General features: G+C 54.5%; 1 protein-coding gene across 5 annotated transcripts in view; it reads right to left on the bottom strand.

The window, feature by feature from the left end:
- Nfix (nuclear factor I X) overlaps positions 1-23561 on the bottom strand; it is a 94274-nt gene extending 70713 nt beyond the window's left edge. Inside the window, exons 1-2 of one of the 5 annotated variants that reach the window (XM_052167188.1) lie at positions 23130-23561; positions 8703-8764 (exon numbers count right to left, since the gene is read on the bottom strand). In XM_052167188.1, coding sequence (XP_052023148.1) covers positions 8703-8744 — 42 coding nt within the window. In that variant the 5' untranslated portion in view covers positions 8745-8764; positions 23130-23561. The remainder of the gene's footprint in view (positions 1-8702; positions 8765-23129) is intronic. The other 4 variants (XM_052167184.1, XM_052167190.1, XM_052167189.1 and 1 more) reach the window with 4 other exon arrangements.
- Positions 23562-23852: the final 291 nt, after the last annotated feature.

Raw genomic sequence — 23852 nt, 5'->3', positions numbered from 1 at the left:
GTCAACTGTCCTGCTCTTAGAAGGAGTGGGGGGTGGGGGAGGGGCTATAACCTTGAAGGTGAGCAGATCACCTTTGGGCAGGGTCTACTGCACGATGCTTCCTGTAAGCAGGCCACCCCAGCCAAGAGAACAACTCTCTGTGTGTGTGTGTGTGTGTGTGTGTGTGTGTGTGTGTGTGTGTGTGTGTGTGTGTGTGCCTAGATCCCCAAACAAGAGAACATCACCTTTTTGTTAGGAGACAGTCTAGACAGCCTTTGGAAGATTACCTGTCCATGTCCCCACTCCTTCCTTTCTCCAAACCACCCTCTTGGAAGTCACAAGCCTGCATTCTGATGAGCCCAGACCCAAGCCAAGACTGGAAAACTGTTGATGATTCCAGGTCTGAGTTCAAACAGAAATGATGGTTCAGGGAGGGATAGAGCAAATGTGGGAACCTTCAAGTCACTGAGGAAGACAAGAAAGGAAGAGAGAAAGAAAATGAAAGGAAACTTGCTGAATGCATCAGGGAAAACCAAAAGACAAGGTGGGGGGAAGGGGAGTTTGAAAGGTACTTTCTCCATTTGCAAGAGAAGTGAAGAAGCCAGAAATAAATAATACTTTTAAAATCCACATGGACTTTGGATTTTGTAAGGGAAATTTTTAACTTCATTTAAAAAAAAAAAAAAAAAAGGCCTCTCTCATTCTTGAGAAGATACCGCAAGCTTCTACTGCAGCATTGCCCAGACAGACTCTGGGGCTGGTTACTCATCACCATCACCAAGAGAGAGGGATATGTCCCCATCTCATGTCCAAAGAAAGACTAAGCAGGCTACAGAAACAGAGATGCAAAGAGGGAGAAAGAAGGAGAGGCGGGGAGCAAACCCAGGACAACAGCCTGGGCCCAAAGCTGGAAAAATAATGAAGAGAAAGCAACAGGGAGGGCAAAGAAACAAGAAAGTAGAAAGGGACCCAGGACACAGAGGACGGGAAGAAAATCAGCAGAAAATCAGCTTCAAAGAGTGAGGGTTTCCAGGGGCGTCCAGAGCGGTCCTGTGAACTGAGGCCTGGTGGATTGTTTTAGGAAAAATAAGAGAAATATTGAAATAATGAATAAGAAAAATATTGTACTTACATGTACAATATTAAAATTTCTTCCAGGAAACAAAATAATTTCCCCAAACTGATACAGACTTTAAACTGGCCTCTGCCTCCTGACAGCAAGATGGCTAACGAGCACGAGAAGCCTTGTTTTAAACTCTCCGCCACGGGTAGGTCTCTTTATCTTTAAAAACAAAATCTTATTTGTCCCCAAGCTGCTGGCTTCTGGGCCTAGATGTAGACTTTTATATCCTGGGCACCTTGGCTCATACTGATTTGGTTAAGTACCCACAGTTTAAGCACATGGCTGTGCTGTTAGCTGAAACCACCAGATATTCCAGGGTCCATTTTACTAACGTGTATCTGCAGACTAAGTAAGGGACGATACAGGAAATTAGAAAGGCCGCAAATGGAGCCCTCACGAGTTCACCTAATTCCTGGCATTTATAATTCTGCCTGGGCCTGGACTTCAGCTTCATACATAACCCCCACCACCACCACACAGACACACGTTTCCCATCTCGTCAGAGCCGTGCTCCTCCCTCAGAAGGCTATGAGAGGCCATGGGCAGACACTGTGGACAGGACTCTGGCAGCAGCAGAGGAAGAGACCTGGCTGCTTGTCCTGTGGGTGGGTGGGGCCTCCCTCTCTGGGGGAGGCAAATAGAGGCTCTGATGCTTAGTGAAACTATCCAAGAGTCTGGAAATGCTAGGAACAGAAACCGGAAAAGGCACTTTCTGAGGAGATTCTCGATAATTTGGACAAAGCGGGTTTTGGCTGATTTGAGCCTGTCTTCCTCTGTTCAGGGACAACAGCGACGAGGCTTATGTGAGAGGTGTCCTTAGGCAAAAAGGATGGATTTGCCCAAACCAGAGCTGTGGCTCATTGGGGTCTATCTCAGAACCAGGCCACATAATACCCCTGTAAAAATGCCCCTGGCGCCCCCACCACACACACACACACACACACACACACACACACTGCCTTTTCTCCCCTTCCTACAAATCAGGAGCTGTGGCCTGGTACCCCGCCAACAAGCAGCCTCATTCCTGGCTGGAATGCTCCCTGCTCCAAGCACATCTCCCTCACCCTCTTGGCACAGAGCTAGGGTAGGGGTGGGGGTGTTAGAGGAGATGATCTATTCTCTCCAGTGCCTCTGGAAATTGTTTACTTTCATCTTGTCTTCTATGGGGAATAGGAAACAAAAACCCTAGTCTTTAATTCATTATTTAGCTAGAAACTTCCGTGTCACCAAATACAAGTAAATGCTGGGAAGCCAGAACTCTCCCCTAGTCAATGGGCTGAGTGGGGATAAGGCCTTTCAAAGAACAGCAGGACAGGTGACAGCCAAGGGCTTCACGGGCAAAAGCAGTATGGTGCCTAACCCACCTTTGACAGTGACACTCCACAGTGGGCCAGGGCCCAGGAAGAGGGAGGAACCCCACAGACCAGCTTCACAAGTTTCTCTAAAGAAGAACAGAAAAACTGACAAAAGGCGAGAAAAGGAAAGGGGCCTGCCGTGGAGTAGGGTAGGTGAAATTCGTGCATCCCGCACAAGAAAATGTCTGCAGAAAAAGAGGCCCAGCCAGCCAGAGCAAGAGCAGGTGCTGAAACTGCCTATATGGCTGCAGTAGCAAGGCCTGTCCTTCGACCTGACGACCTGACAGCAGTGGCACACCCAGACACCCTGGCCCCCAAGAGCTTGATCAGCATCCCACTCACCCCCACCCCCAACCCTGTGTAGCTCCTCTGCGGAGAGCCGGGCTTCTCCAGGTCCCTGCGCCCAGCCAGCCTGCAGCGTGGCACCCTTGGCCCTAAGGGAGCCTTTTTCTTCAGTTGCTGCAGCAACAGGCCGAGCCCGGAGAGCTGGGGTTTTCACTGCTCGAGGGTTCTGGGAATGCTGGGTCGGCCCTGCCTGGGCAAACCTGCTTATCCAAAATGTTCAGTTTCAGACATTTTCCAGTCCCTCAAAATGTACTGCTCCCAATTATTTTATGACCAGAATCACTGCCAAGGAAACCCTAGAATCCCCATTTCCCTGGTGCCCAGCCCCTGCAGAGAAAGGCTGGCAGAAGGGACTGAAGGACTTCGGACGGTGCCCACCCTCTGCCGCCCGCTCATTCCCTCCCGGGTTCCCTTTCTTTCTCACCCTCTCTTCCCCCTCTGCGTCCTCCAGCTCCAACACAAACTGTTTGCACGGGAAGTCTCCCTCTATGACCCGATTCAGCACACACAAGAGAAAACTGTGGGCGACAGACCCAACGTCCTAACGAACTTGAGTTAATTAATGCTAAGGAAGAAAAGAGGCGCCCTCGCTCTGTTGAATCACGGTTCACTAGTCCTTTCAGTTTGCTGTTGGTGGAGGAAAAAAAAGAGAGGCTTTTTGGTTCAAATATTTTTGGGGGGCAAAGAGAAAACAAAAACACCGCAGAAGGGCTGTGGGGGGTGGAGGGCGATGCAGTCGCTACCTGCCCGAGAAGTGCAGAGGCGAGTGCCCAGGGCTGCCGCGAGTCCTCCCTAGTGCCTCGGGCGGGCGAGCCCACAGCAGAGAGAGGAGGCGACGGTGACACCACTGGCCTGTTCAAACACATTGCTCCAAAAATTATACTGTCAGACTATAAGATTCACGTTTTAAAAAAAGTCCAAGTCTAAAAATTCAATTCGAACACAGCCGTGAAAATGTTCTTACACTGCAGACAACTGAAGTATGGATGGCTCAGAGAAAATGTAAGTGTAGAGGGGGAAAAAAAAAGAGATGGCAATGGAGGGGCAGGGGGAACAGCTGCAATTTTGCTTTCCAGATGTTGACAGCAAAATGTAATTGGCAAGGAAGGTACTCTGCACTGCTTCTCACCCTCTGGTTCTGACACTAAATCCCACGTCTATACTGCGTCTTTAGGCCGCATGTAGGCCCTCTTCACTTGCGGATGGGTCAGGAAGCTGTGCGAACCGCACCGCCTTGGAGGATTAAAAAAAAAAAAAAGGTTTCCCACCATTCTTAGCAGGAAAAACAGAAGTACATTTTTTAATTTAAATTTGTATTTTAAATTTGTAAAGGGCGGCCTTTTCTTTACCTTTGGGCCCAGAGTTTTGGGTCTTTTTTTTTTTTTTAACTGTTTAGCAGAAGCTAAAGAATACTGGCTTTGTAAGTACACTGCTCCATACATTTCCACAAAGAGAACACACCCATGCAACTCCACCCAGATTAAGAAAGAATCCTTTTCAGTACTGCTAAACAGAGCCTTAAAATTTTAAGCTATAGAGTTTCCAGAATTTAGGAATCCTTAACAACAGTTCTGCAAAAACCCACGGGCCTCAAGGTGAATACTTATGTGTGTGCGCGCGTGTGCGTGCGCGTGAGCACCTTAGAGACCAGAGACCTGTACGTGTACTCATGTGACCACGGACACCTATGGTGAATAGAAGCCCATCATTCTCGGTCTTTCTGTGTGTGTGTGTGTGTGTGTGTGTGTGTGTGTGTACTCAACACTGATCCCCTCAACAGGGCATCCAACTGTGCAGCAGTTCAACAAACTAGCGAGACGTGGGGTGTGGGGGACAAGACCATGGAGCTAAAAGCCAATCGCCGGGGTGATCGAGGGACAAGGCCCTCCTCTTACCCTGCCTGCAGCACAGGCAGGGACTAGGGGCCTCTGTACGTAGGTCTGGAAGTGAATGAGTGCACAGCACTCCGAGTTTGCCCGTTGCTGCCCACCAGATTCCTGCTGGGAGATGAAGGGAAGAAGGCTTAGAAGAAGGCACAGGAGAAGGAGGCAAGAGACGGAGCAGGCAGCTGCAGGCTAACAGGGTTCTGAGGCGGTGCTGCCCCTGCTGAGGAGGGCTGCACTGTGCACGGATGCCTATCCCCTCACTGCCTCTAGACCCAGCTGGCTCCCCCCACACACATACACGCACTTACTTTCACTAGCACTAAATTTACTTTATAATTTTAAAATTAAATTTAAAAAGAAACCAGGAAAGAGAAAGCACTGAAGGCAAAATACCTCCCACGATATCTCTCCAAGGGGGGGGGGGGAGTCTCTGCTTATGTAAAACGATGGAGTGGAGGGATCACTGAGGAGTCTACGCACCAAATAACCAGGAAAATGAGAGAAATGTGTTTAATTTAAAACACCTGAAGCAAATAACTAACGCCCTCTTCTGCTTGCAGGCCCTCTCTGGGTATAAGCCCCCTACTCCCTTGTCCACTTTCCTTCCTTTCTCACAGGAAGCCATTTTCTCCTCAATACCGAGGACCCTCTCCTTCTATGTGGTCCTCCCCACTCCTGGGGAGGGCCTAACACCAAAGTCTTCCTCCACAGCCCCATTCTCAACCCTGTCCCCAGTCCCCATGTCTCTCCAGGCAGTGCCTAGCCTCTGCACGGTCTTCCTTCAGGATCCAGGGCCTGTGGGTAGGAGCATTTGTGCTGCCCAAAGACAAGATGCCAGGCCCAGCCCAAGCAGACAGATCTCTCCCCCACCAAGGGCACAGGACTGCCAAGGCAGCTCTTCAGGACCACACTTTCATTCTTGCACATGGGCTGGTGAAGAAAAGAAAGAAAAAGAGAGAGAGAAAGAAAGAACTACATAGCTTAATTTAAAATAGTCCAGGAGTCTAAGGCCTCTCCTAGGGCAATTTTTTAAAGACTCTTATCCATTTTTGGAGTGAGGGCTTCTGGATAAACAGTGCAGGCAGAAGTGGACAGATATGTGAGTGTCCAAGGCCAGCCTGGTCTACATAGTGAGTTTCAGGCTAGCCAGATCTACCTAGTGAGACATTGTCTCAAAACTAAACAGTAGCAGTGCCGCTGTTCCCTATACCAGGGCTAGCTCTCCCTAAGCTTACTGGCAGCCTGGGAAAGGTGCCCTCGCTGGCATAGGGCACCAGAGCTGGGCTCCTTTCTTTTTAAAATCGCTCTACTTACTGCAAACCAGACAGCAGGTCAGGGCCCAGGGGTGGAAGAGAGGTCTCCAACTCCGGGAGAACTGCTTCCCAGCAGCAAGGTTCCCACTTTGTGCCAGTCTGGGGATTTTCAAATCCGACCAGAGCTGAAGGGAAAGGGGAGAAAGAGCTGGAACTAAAACTAACCAGGCCAGCCTAAGAGTGTGCTCTTCTGGTTTTTAAATAAGACAACACCAGCGGCGGTGGCCAGTGAGTGGAAAGGAGAGTACATGAGTTTTTTCTCACTCTTTAATTATTCCAATTCTTAGCATTATTTTTTTTAAACCACTACATTAGCCAATGATATATTCTAACCCCCAACAAAGCTGGTATTTTCTCCTGATTACAGACTGCTGTGGCAAACCTGGGCTCTGACTGCAGAGGAAGCGCGCAAACATGCACTCTTAAATGAAACAGGTTTGTTTTTTTTTTTAAATTGAGATTAAAATAATGCCTTGCGTCTATAGTGCCTTTTCAGAGGATGCATGTCCCGTGCCTCACTCGTGCTTCTACCTGGAAAACCAGTCTCTGAAAACCTAGACACGCCGTGGTAACAGTCTCCAGCCACCCTCTGGTGTCACCGGCATTTTTTTTTTCATGCATTTTCTTTTTCTTCATCTTTCCTTCCTTTCTGCCTGTTTCTAACATTCAGTCTAGCCCGTCTTGCATACTTTTTTAAAAAGTAGTAATAAAACTTTAAATGGGAAAAAATAAGTGGAATAGACAGGAGACTGGAACAATCATAAGGCACTAAGTGTGTTGGCAAGTTTCAAGAGGAATGGGAGGACGGTTCGCAGCTGGGGTAGGTCATCTTGAAGTCCAGAGTCCAGGACGCAGGTCTAGGTGTTAGCCACTGCCCAGGGTCACCTCCCCTCAGTGAGCAACTAGGATCCAGTTAAGTCTTATGCAATTGGGAACCTTAATGGTCCTACACTATAAAAGCGCGGTTAAGTAATTCAGAAGATGCTTTGGTGGCGGAGACTTTCTTGAAACTTCTTGGGGACGACTCTGGCGCGCCGGGAACAACAGACTACACCTCCTCCCTCCTCCCACAGGTTTACCGCACAGGTTCCTTTCTCTATTTTTCCTTCTTCTGGCCCTGGCATGGAAGTCGGAAGTCCCCCAACAGAGCAGGTAGCAATGGGTAGGGAGGCTTTGGCGGCCCAAATTAAAGAAGTCAGCTCCAAGAGATAAACCCATGCTGGACATGGGGGCAAAATAAATTTTTAAAATGAGGGTGGTTTTTGTTGTTGTGTTTTTTCCTTTAAACAATACAAAATAAACAACAACAAAAACCAGGTTGCACAAGACAACTCGACTCCAGCGGCCTGGAAGCGAGAAAGAGAGGTGGAAGCGCATCTTCTGCCTTGTCACTTTTCTTGCCCGTGCTCCCTAAAGGCCAAACGCCCCCAACCTCGGCCAAGCCACAGCACAAAAATCTCTCCTGATAATTCCCCACCGCCAATGCTCCCTACAAAGCCGCGGCTTGGGAAAGTCGCCCGGTTCCTGGGGCTGCAAGGCTGTGGGCGGGACTGATGTTCGGGTGTCCGCCGAGGACTCCGGCTTCTGAACCTCTTAGAGGAAAAACACCGGAGCCCCCGGCGCCACGCCACTCCAATGCGCCTCAGCCGCTACCCTACTCCCGTGGGCTGGACTCCCGTAGGCGGGGAAACTGAGGCAAAGCAGCCCTGGACAGCACTCCGCACCCTGGAGGAACCCTCAAGGGAAGAGACATGGGGTCGCATGGGTAGTTCCTGAATCCGGAGCCGGGCAGGACACGTCTGCGCACTGCGAGGTCCCAGGGACAGCTCGCGTCGCGGACCCCTGTGAGGGCTTAGCCGGTGTAAATGGTCCAGTATGGGTACTTGAGGTCTCTTTCACACTAGTGCCCTTCGCTGCCCCCGAGGTAGGTGTCAGCAAGACTCACTGCAGTCCCCCGTGACCATGGTGCCACAGGCGCGCTGCTCTCCTTAGCCTCGACGCCCACTTCGGGCTTTTCGCATCTGTGCGCAAAGCCCGCCGCGGCCCTGGCGACCCCGCTGTCCCACCAAGGCAGATCTGCGGTGCAACTAGGATAGCGCCAAGTGCAAGGGACGATGGTCAGCGAGGTCCTCCCGCTTAGGCACTCGGGAGACCTCATCACCATCCCCACCCACGCTGTCCACTGTTCGGTCTTGAGACAGTAGCAGCTGCGGGTCCGAGGGAATGCCACACACTGCGGTGCCTAGGGAACACCGGGGCTACTAGAGAAGGCACCCGTGGGTGGGAGGCTGTCACCTATGGAAAGCACACAACTGTGGCTGCACGCGGGCACGTGATGGTGACCAGCGGACTGGAGAGGGGACTTAAGATCGACAAAGGGCAGTGGTGGCTGGACCTCTGGGCTTTCAGGGAGTCCCCACTGCGCTCAATCTTAGCCACTCCCACACCGGTTCCTAAATCCTGGCTGAGAGACCACTCCCGGCTGGACTCACCTAAGGCATTTGGAAGCGCGCAGCCCCAAAGGCCACAGTAGACTGCCGGCTGGTGGCAATTTAGCATAGAGTGGGTGTCAGGGGGGCATTAAATGGCCTCTTTGTGAACTGAGGCAAACACACTCACACACACACACACACGTCCCCTGATCTCCAGTACTTAGAGATCCAACCGTGCAGCCCAAGCGGTCCTAAGAAGAGGTACTCGCCTTTAAAAACGTGGGACATCCGAAGAAAAGAGAGGAGTTCATCCCGCTTTAACCTCCCGTCCCTGCCAGGCAAAAAAAGATTTTGCAGGTTTGGTCGGAGTCTCATGGAAGTGGAAAGTCCTAGCACAAAGGGAGCGGGAAGGGCGAGGGGGAGTACGTACACACACACACACACACACACACACACACACACACACGGTAAAACTGCAAATATAAATACTGTCCAGGCAGGAGTGCCACTGAGCCACCGGGCAGCGGCCGTCCGTCCTGGGGCGTCTCACCTTAGCCCTCAGGGATGGATGTTTAAGGGAGCGAGTGTTCTAAAAGACAGGGAAAGGTGCGAATTAGGTCTCTCCCGGTCCCTTCCCCCCAACAGCCTGAATACGGGTTTTGGAGCCAGGTGCCCTGGGCGATCTGGCAGGTGTGTGGTTCACGTGAAGCACACTCGTGTGCAGGCTTGGCAGATGCGTGCCAGTGCGCTTGGAGCCACACGCGTGGGCTCTAGAGGCTCTTGCAAGTACACAGACCACGTAGGTCAGGAACCCGCACAAACGCGCACAGCAGCGCACGTGCTAGAAGTCCCCCATCTCTGCCCGCTAGGGCGAGGGATTGAGAGTGTCGGGGACTCGGATGCCCAACGTCCGGCTTCTTTAGGTGTCTGTGTGCCCCCTGCAGCCTCTGTGGGGTGGCAGGCCTACACATGCGCAGACGCTTGAGATTCTGATTCAAGGCGGCTTGAGACTGACTGGTTGGAGCCAAACAGCTGGATCCTGTTTAGGTGTACGCGTCCCAAATGCCCTACCGAGGTGTCCCGCGAGCCTGCATCCGTGTCCGTCGCACGCTGTTGCCCTCCCTTTGCAGTCCTACTTTCTAGCCGCGGCCACGTGTGGCCGGGCTTGCTGTTGAGACCCAGAAATGCTGGGTTCTGGGCTCTGAGTCGGCCAAAGGGGCAGGGCCCGCACCCTACAGGCTTCGGAGCGTAGTCGTTGGAGCAGTGTTGGTTTTGGCCGAGGCAACTCCATTGGGGGAAGCCCCGGGAGCCGGCGGGGGAGGAACAAAGAAGGGGAAGCTAGAGAAGGCGACTGAAGGGAGGACGGAAGCACCCTGGAAGGCCGAGGGCCCCTGGGGCTAGGGGTGCAGATGCATAGCGATGCTGGGGCCTGGCCGGGCACCGTGGTGAGACCTAGAAGGCCCCGTGCCTCTACAGCCACGTGTACATGGCTGGCACAGACTTCTTACTGCTAGAGAGGGCCTGACTGAGTCTACCAACTGGATCCCCACAGGACTTTAGGTTGCCACCATCCGCAAACCACATGGCCACCCCAGCCTTACACACACATTTCAGACCCTCCTTTCTCCTGCCCATGGTGCACACAGTTGCCCACCCATATCCCCACACAGTTCTGTCCCTTTTTGTATTGCTATGGCTGTTTCTGTCAGTTGGGTTTCTTGATTTGGATTTTGGTTTGTTGTTGTTGTTGTTGTTGTTGTTTTTGAGAAAATTCTCACTCTAGTCCAACCTCGTCTGGAACTATGTATACTACACTGGCCTCAAACTGTGGCAATCTTCCTGCCTCAGCATCTGCCTCCCGAGTGTTGGGATCGCAGGCGCACACCACCCTGCAGGGAATTTCATCGGATTCCAGTGCCTACCAGAGCACTTGGAGCCAGAGAACGTCTGGCTTCGAGTGTGCAGCTCGATTTGCCCCAGCTACGGACAGTTTGATGACCCTTAAGCAAGAGCTGCAGATTCTGATTCATAGCCAGGCTTCTGGAAGTTCACTTTTTCCCACCTGGAATTCCTAGGAGGAGAGGAGCCTGGGGGGAGGGGTAGAAGTGGGGCTGAAGGGTAACCCCTCCACCACTACTCGGTCTAGCCCCATGGGGCAGCTGGGTTCATGGCCTCTGTTTTCTTTTCTGTAAAACAGGCTATTCATAGCTGTTTTAAAGGTTAGAAAGGTGGCAGATCACAGGTGCTTCTGCCTGCCTGCCTACCCCCTGCCCTGTGTAGCTTCTCTGGAGATGGGTTGCTAGCTGTTATTTTGATTGTGAGGAATCTATGGCTGTGACAAGCTGTGACGCTTGGTGTGATCGCATGAGGCTGGCTGTGTGACTGTGCCGCTGTGTGTGTGTGTGTGTGTGTGTGTGTGTGTGTGTGTGTGTGTGACAGGTTGTGTGTGAGACTGTGCGTGGACGACAGATTGTGCCGGTGTGCGGCAGTGCCTGTGACAGGCTGTCACCGCGCGACAGACTGCGGGTGGCGGGTGTTGCGGGCATTGACTGTGAGTGGAGATGAGCAGTGTGGGGCGGTACTGGGGGACCCTACAAACCCACTTCCGTGAGGATATACTTGACAGTGGGGGTTATAAGTTCTTGTGGCGGGTGGGGGTGATAGCCCATTGTCCCCTCAAATCTTGGCTTTTTTTGTTCTGTTCCAGGGGGTCCACCAGTTTGTAGCCCTCTGAAGTGACAGAACAATCATGTGACAAAGCCACCCCACTGTGTCAGCTCAATAGCACAGTCCGTGCTGGTATTTGGGTGACCTCCGTCCCCAGGAGAGTGAATAAAAACCTCAGGGACTAGAGGGCCTGAGGCCGGACTGGCTTAATGCCCTGCAACCGTTTCTCTCTTCTCCTGACCTCCTAGCTGAAGGCTTGGAGACCTGGAGAAGAAAAGGGGAGGGATCTGAGGCTAGAGACAGACTAGGCCCCCCAAAGAACAAAATGAGAACTGGGGTGCAACTCAGTGGCAGAGCACCTGCCTGACCTGCTTGCTGCAAGGCCCTAGATTAAATCCTCCAGAGGGAAAAGAAAAAAAAGACAAGGCAGCACCGTTGACACAGGTTATTCCAGGGGACTTGGAGTCTCGGAAGAGATGGCCTCTGTGGGGTTAGGGCCTCCAGGTGGGGTCAGTACACACCATGTTAGAGTCACACAGCTGGGATGGAATTAATGCCAGCCACCTCTTAGAAGCCTAGAAGTGACATTCAAATAACAGGCCCCATGCTCAGAGCTGAGCTGGGGCTCAACCCTTTAGGGACACACCAGGAACCCCAAACATGGCTGAAAAACAGCCAGGTCAAGGCCACAATCTAGGAATTCAAATGAGTGTGGAACTCAGTCTCTCCAACTCCTCAGCTTCCCTGTATGGGTAGGCAAACTCTAGCTGGGAAAACTTAGCCAAGTGTGCCCAGGCCCCCAAAACAGAAAAACTACTCCAAGCATCGGAACTGTGTGACAACCACAAAGTGATAAAGCCTCCCGGCTGGAAAAAAATCTGGGCTAAGGGGCACTACCCGTGTCACACACAAGGAGGGAGGAACACACATGTCTCAGGCCTCCTTCCTCAGTGTGTGTTACGTGGTAGGGCTAGCTTGTTGCAGTCTCTGGTGTGCACGCCCCAGGAAGATGTGTGCATCCTGAGTGTGTCTGCTCTGAGTGTCCGCTCAGGGCCAGCCCCTGCTACGGGGTGGGGGGGTGGGGGGGGAGAAGCATGAAAGCACCCCCCTCATCCGAAAGTGTGTCTTTGATACTTGCAGCCTCGGCAGCGGCAGCGAAAAACAAGTTTCCACAGGGCCGCCTTGGGCTGAGGCCAGGCCGTCCTCAAATAACATTTGAAGTTACTTAGCAAACTTTGTTTAGTGCAGAGAGACTCGGGCAGCGGGCTTGGGGGAGGGGGTAGTAAACCGGTTCCTCCAAGGTCCCTCGTCCCTCTGGGGGGCACAAGTCCCGGGTACCAGGCTTGGTCAGCCCCATCCCAGCTCTGGGCTCCAGAGAGAGAGAGACCAGGAACCCAGAACTTGAGGGGACGGGTGTGGGCACAGCATCCACGAAGACTCCCTTTTGCTTGCTGACACCTGGCACACAGATAACAGCCACTCTGGTCTTCTCAACGTCCAGGGGCTAGCATGAGGCTGAGGGGGCTTTCTGAAAGGAAAGAATCCCTACTTTTGCCGAAGCCTAACCCTGCCCACCTTGAAGCGAAATGAAGAGACAGGTCAGCCAACTGGCTCAGAGAACATGCCCATTCCAGACATGCAGATAAGTAACCAGCAAGTCCCTGATGCCCACAAGCCCACACCTCCAAAAACCCCATTTTTGGTCCCAGCCCTAGGCTGCAGAGAAGGTTCAGAGAGCCAACAATGGCGGGGTTGGAAGTGAGGTTGGCGCCTACGGGAAGGGGAAGGGAGGTGATGGTGCCAGGAATGGGCCCCGGCAGGCAGAGAAGGAAAGAAAGAACACTGGGGAAAGATGGAAGCCAGACCGACAGCTTCGCCAAGCTCCAGGCTGCAAAGGGGCAGCGGGCAAAGCAGTTCCAAGTCTTTCCAAGGAGCAGGCATGGTGGGGATCAGGCCCCAGGCTGCACGGGACAGGCAGGGGACTGAAGGTGCCCAGTATGCGGCCCCCCACCCCCGCCCGCACAAGCTCTGAAATGGAGACTGGCACTAGCAGCCACTCAGCTCTGCCCAGGCACAGGGTGGGGGTGGGGGCAGGCAGGGGGCCAAACCAAATGCCACCAGGCTGGGTATGGTGGCTGCCAGCCTTTAGCACTGATCCTGTCCTAGCCCTCGCCTACAGCCATTGCCTTGGGAGCTTTGGGAATACAGGGGTCTAACAGCCCAGTGAGAGTTAGAGACCCAGAATGCCAAGCCAGGTCCCCCAAAAAGTATGGCAGGACCCCAAGACTCTGCAAAGATGGTGTAGCCTGGTGCTGCCAGGGTGACAGGCTGAGGTAAAAATAAACCGGGCCCACCCCCAGGAGCTAAATCCAGGGCTCCAGGTGGAAGTGCTACTCTGGGCTACCAGTTGCCCCCACCCCACCCACTGGCTCAGAGTGCCACGGCTGAGAATTTCAGTGCCTGCCCAAGCCCAGATCCTGGACAGGAGAGGACACAGCCATTCTGTCCCTAGGTCTTAGGTAGACACCATACACTATATCACGCAGATGCAGTAAGGATGACTGTAGATGCTGAGGTCATGAGTCTAGGGCTCTGGCAGAAGGTAGAGTGATGACCCCCGTCACCCTTAACTTCCAGGCTTCCTGTCCGAGAAAGAGAGTGACAGAGGGTAACAGAAATGGGTGCCCAGACCCCCTCTGCGAAACCTGTACTCCCTACACTCTGAGGGCCCTGCTGAGCTCATTCCCACAGCACCTAGCACAGTCCCAAGGACAGGACACACCCTTGTTTATCAGGCTCACTGTCTGCCTTCCCACTGGGGCTGGCACCTTTGCTGGTTTTGCACCATGCCGAGCCCCCAGGGCCTAGAACAGGGCCTGGCACCCAGGAGGTGCCTGGTAAATATTTGTCAAAGGAATGCATAGGCCCCCTGGCTGTACCCCTAGCACATGGGCTCCGGCTGGGTGCCCAGCAAGGTGTGGGAGAGGGCAACAGGTCTGCTATGCTGAGGGCAGGCCTGACTAGTGGGGGTATAAGTGTGGAAGACCACCCTTATTGTAAGGATTAAACAGAACATCCCAAAGGTCAGAGTAATGAGGTAGGTACAACCAGGACTGAGGCCGAGGGGCAGCGCGCTTCACATCAGGAACAAGGGGAAGGCCAAGGGAAGGGCTGCTTCATCCTCAGGACTCAAGGGGATGATGACTAGGAACCCTGCAGAGACCACATGGCCTCCTGCCCTTGGTCCTGGCCCTACCTAAGGCTTCTCTGGATCTCATTTTATCATATATAAGATTGAGTGCACGTGTCCATCCATATTCCTGTGCATTTCTAGAGCATTTTCTGCAAACAGCTCACACCCTACTACAGCTCTGCTCTCTTTTCCTTTTCAGTCTTATCTATTTTGTTGTTGTTGTTGTTGTTACTATTATTGTTATGGTTTTTTGAAACAAGATTTCACCCTGTAACCATGACTGGCCTGGAACTCCGTATGAAGACCAGGCTGGCCTCAAACTCAGGAGACCTTCCTGCCTTTGCCTCTGAAGCACTGGAACTAAAGGCAAGCCATCACCCTCAATATATAAATATATAAATGTATATATTGAGACAGGGCTGAGTAAACCAAGCTAGTCTGAAACCCTTAATCCTCCTGCCTCAGCTTCCCAAGTACTAGAATTAAAGGGATTCACAGCCTTGGGCTGGAGAGTTGAATTAATGATTACTCTTGTAGAAGACCCAGGTTCGATGCCCAGCACCCACATGGTGACTTGCAACTATTCCTGATTCCAGTGCCAGGGGAAGCAACACCTTCTGACCTCTGACCTCTTCAGGTACCAGGTACACATGTGGTAGGTTCACAAGTATACATGCAGGCAAAACACTCATATACGTAAAATAAAAATATTTTTACAGGTCAGCGTTCACCCCCATGTTAGCCATAACCCTACTTTCTAAATAGAACCCAGAAAGGCTGAGTGATCTGCCTAGGGTCACAGAGCGAGTGAGAGAGAGCCCAGTCTCAGACTCAGGATTCCAACCTGGAAAGCCTCTCTCTCCTACTAGTAAACCTCGCCTCACACAAAAGAAAATGTGAGCTTGCGCCTGCCCCGAGGTATCTAGCCCAGGAGCCAGCACAGTAAGCCTCCGTACACAGTCACTGCTGGCTTTAATTTTTAGGATAAATATTCATTTTGATTTTCCTCTACAAGAGGCTTCCTCCTCTCCACTGTTCTGTTGTTACCTATGGATTCATCTCTTCTTTCAGAGTCAAAGGAGAAGCTGCAAAAGCTAAAGGGCTGGAGGAAGGGCACAGCTCGGCACCGCGTGTAAGTGAGGCCCGGCTGGGTTCAGGCCCAGGACTGCAGAGGAACGAAAGCCAAACGATTCGATGCCACAAAGAAGACATCTCAGAATTCAGCCTCATCCCATTTCCTGTTCCCTATGGCTGCAAGGCGGTGAGGGCAGATACCTCCGCAAAGCCCTGGGCACAGACTAAGCCAGAGAGCCAGGGCTCCAAATTCTATCAGGACAGGTCAGGGCTGACTCAGTCATGTGACTCAGTCATCCAGCAATGTGGCCCCAGTAAGAGACTCTCATTTGGGGTCCTATTTCTAACCTGACCCAGCTGTGGCCAAGTGCAAACTAATTATATACGGGTGTCACTCTGCCTGAGTTCACATGTGTGCAGGCCGCACAGGGGACAATGTCCAGGTCTGTGTGTAACCCTGTGCTAGCCAGCCGTTCTGTCTTACACACGCTATGTATCAGTGTACCATGGGTGCGGAGCGCTAGCTATATCTACGTGTTTATTAGTGGATGTGCTTGCAAAGTGGTGTTTCAGACCTTATTGGCGCTGGATTGTTCTTTGTCACGGGGTGACCTGTACAGTATCCCTGGCTTCTACTCAGTCATTGCCTATGACGCCCCTTTATGTGTGCCAACCGAATGTTTCCAGACATTTCCTGTTGGGTAAAAATCACTCTGAAGTACTGGACTAAGGGATTGTATGTCCATATGTCCAAGAGTGTTCTCCTGCATATATATACATGCAGGCATGTGTGTGTGTGTGCACATGCACGCGCTCGCATGTGCGGTGATCATGTGTGCTATGTCACTAAGTGCATGTGTTTGAGGGTTCTGTGTGTTCCTGTGTGATGGGTGGTTGTGGTCCGGACTGTGCTTCACAGCGTGTGGCTGTGTGACTGTGAGTCCCTACGCATCTCCACCCACACATGGCTCCCTGCCTGTCATGCGCATTGATATGCTGGGGTGCGGCTGGGTATCTGTAGGTGTCTGGGGGGGGGGGAGTCTCTTTGTATGTACACGTCTGTGTGTATGCGTGTGCACACATGTTTATGCCTGATAGAGGGAGGTTTGGGTTGCCAATGTGACTCTCTGTGCCCGCCGGTGCCAGTGATCGGGTGACTTTGTATGAGACAGACCCAGAATGACCTCCCCCACCAGATGACTGCATTGAGGCTGATTTTCTCTCCCTGGACCCACCTGGATGCTTTGTACACTTCTCCCCTGAGCTTCAGACTCAACGTCACCTCTCGAGACACGGGAGTGGCACTGAATGCACCTCAGAATGATTCCTTCCTCCGGCTTGTCTTGCAGACTCAGGTGGGGACAGATAGACCCCTCTCTGGTCCGTCCTGTCCTAGGAATGCTGGCCCTCGCTTTGGCAGAGAGAGCTGGGTCCCAGCAATGGAAGTGGGCACTGACCCCTGCCCACTGCTGTCCGCCACCCTCAGCTCCCCTCAGGGTGGGGTTTGGAGGGTAGAAAGCTCCCCAGTGCAACCCAGCTTCTGATTGGCTGTGCAGAGCCGCAGTGCCCGATACCCACCTCCCCTCTCTGGCTGGCGCAGCCACATCGGTAGTGGTGGCAAACGCGACTCTGAGTTCTGGGCACAGCTGCGCCTCACAGAGGCCTGCCAGCCCCACCAGAAGCCAGACACCCCAGCTCTGTGCCCCCGACCCCTCCCTGCCCGCCTGCTCAACCTGGCAGCGAAGCCACCCTGCCCACTGTCCCCTCAGGCTGCCAGGCCTGATCCCCCTCATCCCTTCACCCTCTGGGCCTGGGCCCCCCTTGGCCAAGCCTACTCTGGGGCCCAGGCCCCTGCTAGAGGCTGCTCCCGCCCTCAGAGGGGCTCCTGAGGAGGGGGAGGTGTTGAGGAAGGGGTTGGGGGTGGGGAGCTAGCCCTTCTTCCTTTAGTGAGTGAGCCCAGAGCTGGAGCCAAAAATCGAGGAGGAGAGATATTCAGAGAGAGCCAAGATGCGTTTGGCAGGAGAGAGAGGGAGAGAGGGAGCGGGAGGGGGAGGAATGGAGGAGGGAGAGAGGAAAGAGCTGGAGAAAGGGGGAAGGAAAGGGGACCTCAGTTTCCAAATCTGAACCCTCAGAGCCTCCCAGGGATACCAAGTGGCTCTGGGGTATGGACCCCAGGCAAACCTGGCAATGGGGTGCTGAGGACTACAGGGACAGTGGCCTCAGGCCCACAGAGACAGCCGAACACCCAGCTGGCCAGGCCAGGGCAGCCGCAGGCAGAAGCCAAAACCAATGTGCACTGAACAGACAGAGGGAGGTCTATGGGCGGCCCCGACACACCCGCACCTTGCCTGCACAATGAGCTTCTGTCCACGACAGAGAGAAGACAGCAGGGCCCACCACAGCCACACAACCTCATGGGAAGGGACAAGAGGCCAGCCTGCTTCCAGCTGCTAGGCTGAGGGATGTCATGGGCGTCATGCGTGATGCCTGGAAGCCAAGGAGTGACTGAGAGAAGGGCCATGTGCTAAGACATAGCAGTCACAGGGACAAGCCCGGGATATACGACAACACAGGGTGGGGTGGGGGGTCTGTCACACACAGACACATGCTGGATGTATGTAAGTGCAGGCTGACACATGTGTGAGCTACCAATACACGCTTAGCAGTGACGGCTTCCCTTCCAGAAAAATACAGGCCAATTCATTGTGAGAGGAGGGACCTGCCTGTCACTGTGACACAGTCAGTCACTCGGAAGCACAGTCACAACAGTGGTGCTAGTGACAACTACAATGTTATCCAACGCCTGGATAAGGACATGCCACAGAGGCATGAGCACGCGTGGTGATGTACACCTCAGCCACACGGCCACCAAATACATAAGAGAGAAAACGTGAGATAGTCCTTGAAGCCGGACTATCAACCCGGATATGCGGGTAGCGCCTATCAACAGACTCAAAAAACAACTGGAAAGGAATACCCACCCACATGGTCATACGGGGTCCCGAGGACACAGTGGCTGAAGACCTCCTGGCACGCAGATCGAGATCCAGGAATCTTGAGATCCCTATCACAGACATCCCTTCATCCTCCTGCCCCCACACCCAGGGCTTGGGAGGCAGGAGAGTAGCCACCCCTCTTGTTCGTCGACCCAGCTTAGCAGGGATGAAGTTATAGGTCTAGTACCAAGTTGGAGAAAGCAGAGGTCTTCTATGCCTGTCTTGATCAACTGGAGGAAGGGTGCCTCGAGAGCCCAAATTCCAGCCCCATTCCTGGGTACAGATAATCTATGCAGTTCAAACGTGTGGCTCGAGTCACCTCAGGATCTGGCCCGCACTGTCCAGTGCTCTCACGGTGGATCCGTCACAATCAGTGCAGGCTTGTAAGGGGCTTGGAGCATTGGGGACACCTCTAAGTCACTAGTGATGAGTCTCCACGCTCTGTGCACTTCCACACAGACCCACGGATGCTCACGTACTCTTTACCAAGAGACACCTGGTTCCCATTAGACGGGGAAGGCCGTCTCCTCACTTCACGACAGTCATCTTGCCCTACCGTGAAATCTGCCACCCTCGGCTTAGTCTACAGGACCCCAATAAGAGGAAAAGAGCTGAGCCCTGTCCTTCCAAGTTCTCGCTTCCTCTTCCAGGAAGTAGATGGGGAATTGCCACGGTGCAACGGGCTCCAGCTCTTCTTGCTTTCATGATCCCCCTTCTCTATGCAGGGAGGGTCCAGATGATGGCGACCAATATGGCAGGGACATGTCTCAAGCACGGATCACGTGCCCGGCATGACGGTGAGTTGCATTACAGGGCTAAAAGATATGCATGTGCTTTACAGACCAGGAAAACCCTGTACTTTAAGTCCCAAGACCAGGGGGTGCAGAGCAGAACCCTAAACCCCCCTCCACACCCTGCTGACTAGTCCTTGACCTCTGTCCCCACACCCTCCATCTGGCAGCCCTGGAAACTGCGCAAGACACTCATGTCTAGGCCTAGAACCCCAGCTCCTTTGGGGGATGTATTCATGGCTCTGAATCTAGTCAGGTCCACCCCTGGAGCATGTCCCAAGACCCCAGTGAGGTGCCAAAAGTAGCCCGACTTGTGTCTGGCTCATTTTTATGTTAGGGATCAGAGGTGTGTGTGAAGCCAGAGGCACAGAGAGAAAAGCCAGCACCTCCAGGCACAGCCGTCCACACCTGTGGTCCGAGCTCTTTAAGGTGGAGGCAAGGGGATCAAGAGTTTAAGGCTCTCTTCAATACAGAGCTAGCCTGGGCTGCATGACATCCCGTCTCAGTCGAACAGACACAAAAGTAAAACTACCAAGATAGAGCATGGTGGTTCGCCCCTGTAGCCCCAGGATGACCACTGTAAGCTCAAGGCCAGCCTGGGCTACACAGCAAGACATCCATATCAAGAATCAAATGAGAAAACAAACCGTGAGTACCAGTTAGTTCAAGAACAAGGAGCAGTCCATAGTCTACAGGACAGAAGAGTGGCCGTGGTGAGCCAGAGAAGACCACAGATGTGGGGAAGAGACAAGGAGCAGGGCCAGCTCACCTTCAAGTGTGTACATGACTGTGCAAGATCAAAGGTTCTAGGACCACCGTGGGAAGATTGGCAGAGGTGCCCATCCGAGGGCGATCCTATCTGTGTACATCCGTGTGTGTCGTTGTGTGTGTTCACAACTGTCTACATATTAGCAAATATGTTCTTGTGGCCAGGAGTGGGAAAACATGTGTGTGTGTGTGTGTGTGTGTATTAGCGAAGTCTCGTTCACAACTTGCAAGCCAATGAGGTCATGTCTCCATGTAAGAACGTGTGTCCACTGCCCTCCGTCCTCAGCCCTGTGTGCGCATTCACACCTGCCGAGGCCGAGCTTGTGCCAAGGGCACCGTGACTCCAGGAGCTACTGCAGTTTCTGTGGCGGCGTATCCACACTAGGCCTGTCTTGAGAGTGATGCCTCTTTAAGTGTTGGTGTTCACGAACACGGGCACACAGCTTGGCCTTGGTGGCTATGTGACGGGGAGGTTTTCATGCCTGAACTTACATAAATGAATACACGTATCCCATTCCAAGGGACACATGGGTGTTTAAGTGCATGACAAGAGCTATGTGTCTAGATGTCCAAGGTGAATACAATGTTTATGATCTCCCCTTGGTGGTGACAGTACACGTGTGCGTGTGTGTGTGTGTGTGTGTGTGTGTGTGTGTCCGTTGTTGAGGGCCCACCGAGTCCATCCGATTCCTGGATGTCCACCCGAGACTTGGGCCTGTGGCTGTAAAGGGCTCCAGCAGCTCCAGCCATGGCCCCACCCACCGCTGGCTCAGTTTCTCTTTTCTAGGAGACCCTCCCCACTGCCCTTCCAATTGCGGGCCCCAGCAAGCCCTGCTGCTCCCACTTGCTTCTGTTCAATCATTTATTGACTTTAAAATTGAAGCCAATTCTGGTTTGAAAAAAAGAAGAAAGAAAAGGGAGAGGGAGTGAGGGGGTATAGAGAGAGTCTGAGAGTGAAATGGGGGAGTCCAGAGCCAAATCAGAGACAGGGACAGAGAGGGACAGCTAGAAATACAGGACAGACATGACAAGAAACAGACAAAGAGCGGAGATAGAGAAACACAAAAAAAGGCCAGCCAGCGAAAGAGGTTGTTGGAGAAGCAAAGATGAGAGGAAAACCGTGGCAGTCGAAAGGTTTGTGGAAAGAGACGTGGCCGAGAGGCAGGGACAGCCAGACCCTGATGACCGAAGGCTGCCAAGGACCCTGAGCAAAGGGGTTTCCCTGCCCACCATGCAGGGCTGGCAGAGTGGTGAGATTGTGCCCACTCCCCTCCCAGGCAGCCTGGCATGTGCAAGATGTAACTCGCACAGATTGGAGCCTGGATTCCCTTCTGGAGTGCCACCGAGCCAAACCGAGGCCATCACCCCAAATCTGGGGGCCACCCCAGTCCCCCGTAGCTTGGCATCCATGCATCAACTGGTATTTTCTCCCCAGCAGTGGGTGCTTCACCTGACCCATGGGTGAGGAGGGGGTACGCCCAGATGTCTGGCAAGGGTGGAGGCAGGCTAACAGACTGGTGGGCAAGGTAGCTGTTGGAGCACGAGGGCTTTGTCCCACTAGACCTCAGACACCAGCGACAGAGACAAGTGGATCACCAATCACCCTGAAGGCAGCCACAGCTCAGATCTAGATAGCTGATCAGGTCCTCCTGCAGAGAGCCCAACACAGAGTAGGTGACAACTTGAAGGAACAGACCCACACTGCTATGGTGGACAGACTGGCTCTGACAGGCAAGCATGGGTTTCCTCCGCTGACACAAACCTGCATGTGATTTGTACTGCAAGACACACCATCTCCCCAGGTCATCTGTGTTTGTGCCACGCAGTCTGGCCACTGTCAGCCTACAGGAGTCACATACAGACTCTAGACACACAGACACACAGACAACTAGTCCCTGAGACTACAAGAGCACTGTGTCATTGGAACTGCAACCCTCCTGCATGCAGGCATGCATATATATATATATATATATATATATATATATATATATATATACATACATACATACACACTTTCTTGCCCTTCAAAACATCCTGGCACGCTCCTCGCATACCTGGCCATATATATTCACCATGGGTGTGTTTTCCCACTCTAAGGTGGTGCCACTTTTACCACGTGTCTGAAAGGGCTCTGATTTAGCAAAGGGACCATTAGGGACTCAGGGAAGACCTAAAGAGCTCCCACAGACAGGCCTGGCCAGCAGGCAAGGCTAGACAAGCTCCACAAATCCCCTCTGCCTGCCGAAATCTGTCACCTGCCCTGGCCTGGTCCTGCAGATAGAGCCGTGAGGACCCCTCTAGTCTGGGCTAGTCTGGCTGGTGCCCTCTCAGAGCTTGCAGTCACAGCTAGAAAGAGTGCGGTGGCAGATCAGGCATGCTCCAGGCCTCAGTCTCTGCTACACACTGCGCAGGGAACTTCGCTGGAGGCGGGACGCGTTCAGGCGCTCGCGCTCCCCAAGCACGCCAAGGTCGGCGCTGCTGTGCCCGAGGCTGACCCGACGGCTGATCCCAACAGGGTTGACCTGCGGTGGCCACCGCTGCTCCCGCCCTTCCCGCCTGCGGGTGGCGGACCGGGATTCCCCGGGGCACTTCCAGGTCCATGCCGCCGCGGCGGTCCTGGTCTTTGAGACCGGAAAGTTTGCACGGAGGAAAGTTTGGGGCCGGGGAGCCGCGTCTGCAAACGTCCAGGATCCGCAGAGAGGCGCGGCCCGGGCTGGCAGCACGCCCGTCCCTCCCTCCCCTCCCCTGCCCCTCCGAAATTTGGGAGCCCCGCCATTTTCTCAGCCCCGCTCCCATGCGAGGCCTGAACAAAGACTTTGGGGAGACGCCCGGGCCGCTCGGGCCGCCCGGGGCACCCCAGCCGCATGCAGAGCGGCTGCCCACACGCCCGCCACTGCCACCCCGGGGCGGCCGCGCCGCGCCGTGCGCAGGGAACGCCGCCCGCCCGTGCTCCCCGGCGCCCCGGGGCCACTCAGCCTCCTGCCGCCGTGTCACCCTGCCCGCCCGCGCTTGCCACCACGCCGCGTCGCCGCGCAGCAGCAGGGGTCCGCTGTCCGCCGCGCCCCGCCGCGCGCGCTCGCCCCTCGCCCCCTCTCCACGCACTCCCGCCGCGCGCCCCGGGGCAGCGCCCCCGCGCCCCGCCCGCTGCCCGCGCTCCTGCGGGACCCCAGCCCGGCCCTCCCGGGGCGCGGGGGCGGCGGCCGGTACCTGGGTGAGGCAGTACGGGGAGTACATCGCTGGGCGCCTGGGCGCGAGCGCGGAGGCCGGCCGCGGCGAGGGCAGGCCCGGCAGGCGGCGTCGCGCTGGCTGGCGCTCGGGCTCCGGCTCCGCTGCTCCGGCCTCTGCCGCGCGGCGCCCGCCCGGCCCGCGGCCCCGCTCGGCCCGCCGCCGCTCCGCGCTCACAGGCTCGGCCCCGCGGGCTCCGGGCCGCCGCCGCGCTCGCCGCTGCCTCTCGCGTCCGCCGCCGCCGCCGCCGCCGCCGCCACCGCCGCCGCCGCCGCGCGTCTACTCCATGCCGCCGCCGCTCGGCCGCTCGCCCTCGCCCGCCACCGCCGCCGCCGCCGCCGCCGCCGCGCTGTGAAAGTGAAAGTTTAGACAAAGTTTGGAAGCGGCGCACTCCGGGGAGAGGGAGCGGGCGGGCGGCGCGGGCGGGAGGAGGGGCGCGGGGAGGGGCGGGCGGGGCGGCTGAGCGCGGCCGGCGCGCACACACATGCACACACGCACACACGCACACACACATACACGCGGGGACGCACACCGACGCGGCCGCCCCGACACGTGCTGGCCGGCGTTTGGGCGCCGACACACGCTGACACGCAGCAGGGCTTGGACTGACACAAATGTCACGAAGGAACGCAGGGCCTATTCCTCATGGAGTCACAGCAGACGGCGGTGCACACCGGGCACAGACACGAGCAAGAGCCACACACC

Source organism: Apodemus sylvaticus, chromosome 21, assembly GCF_947179515.1.
Source record: "Apodemus sylvaticus chromosome 21, mApoSyl1.1, whole genome shotgun sequence".
In the NCBI taxonomy this organism is placed as follows: Eukaryota; Metazoa; Chordata; class Mammalia; order Rodentia; family Muridae; genus Apodemus; species Apodemus sylvaticus.
Note: the sequence above shows the minus strand (reverse complement) of the source record. Positions and strands in the feature narration are given on the sequence as shown.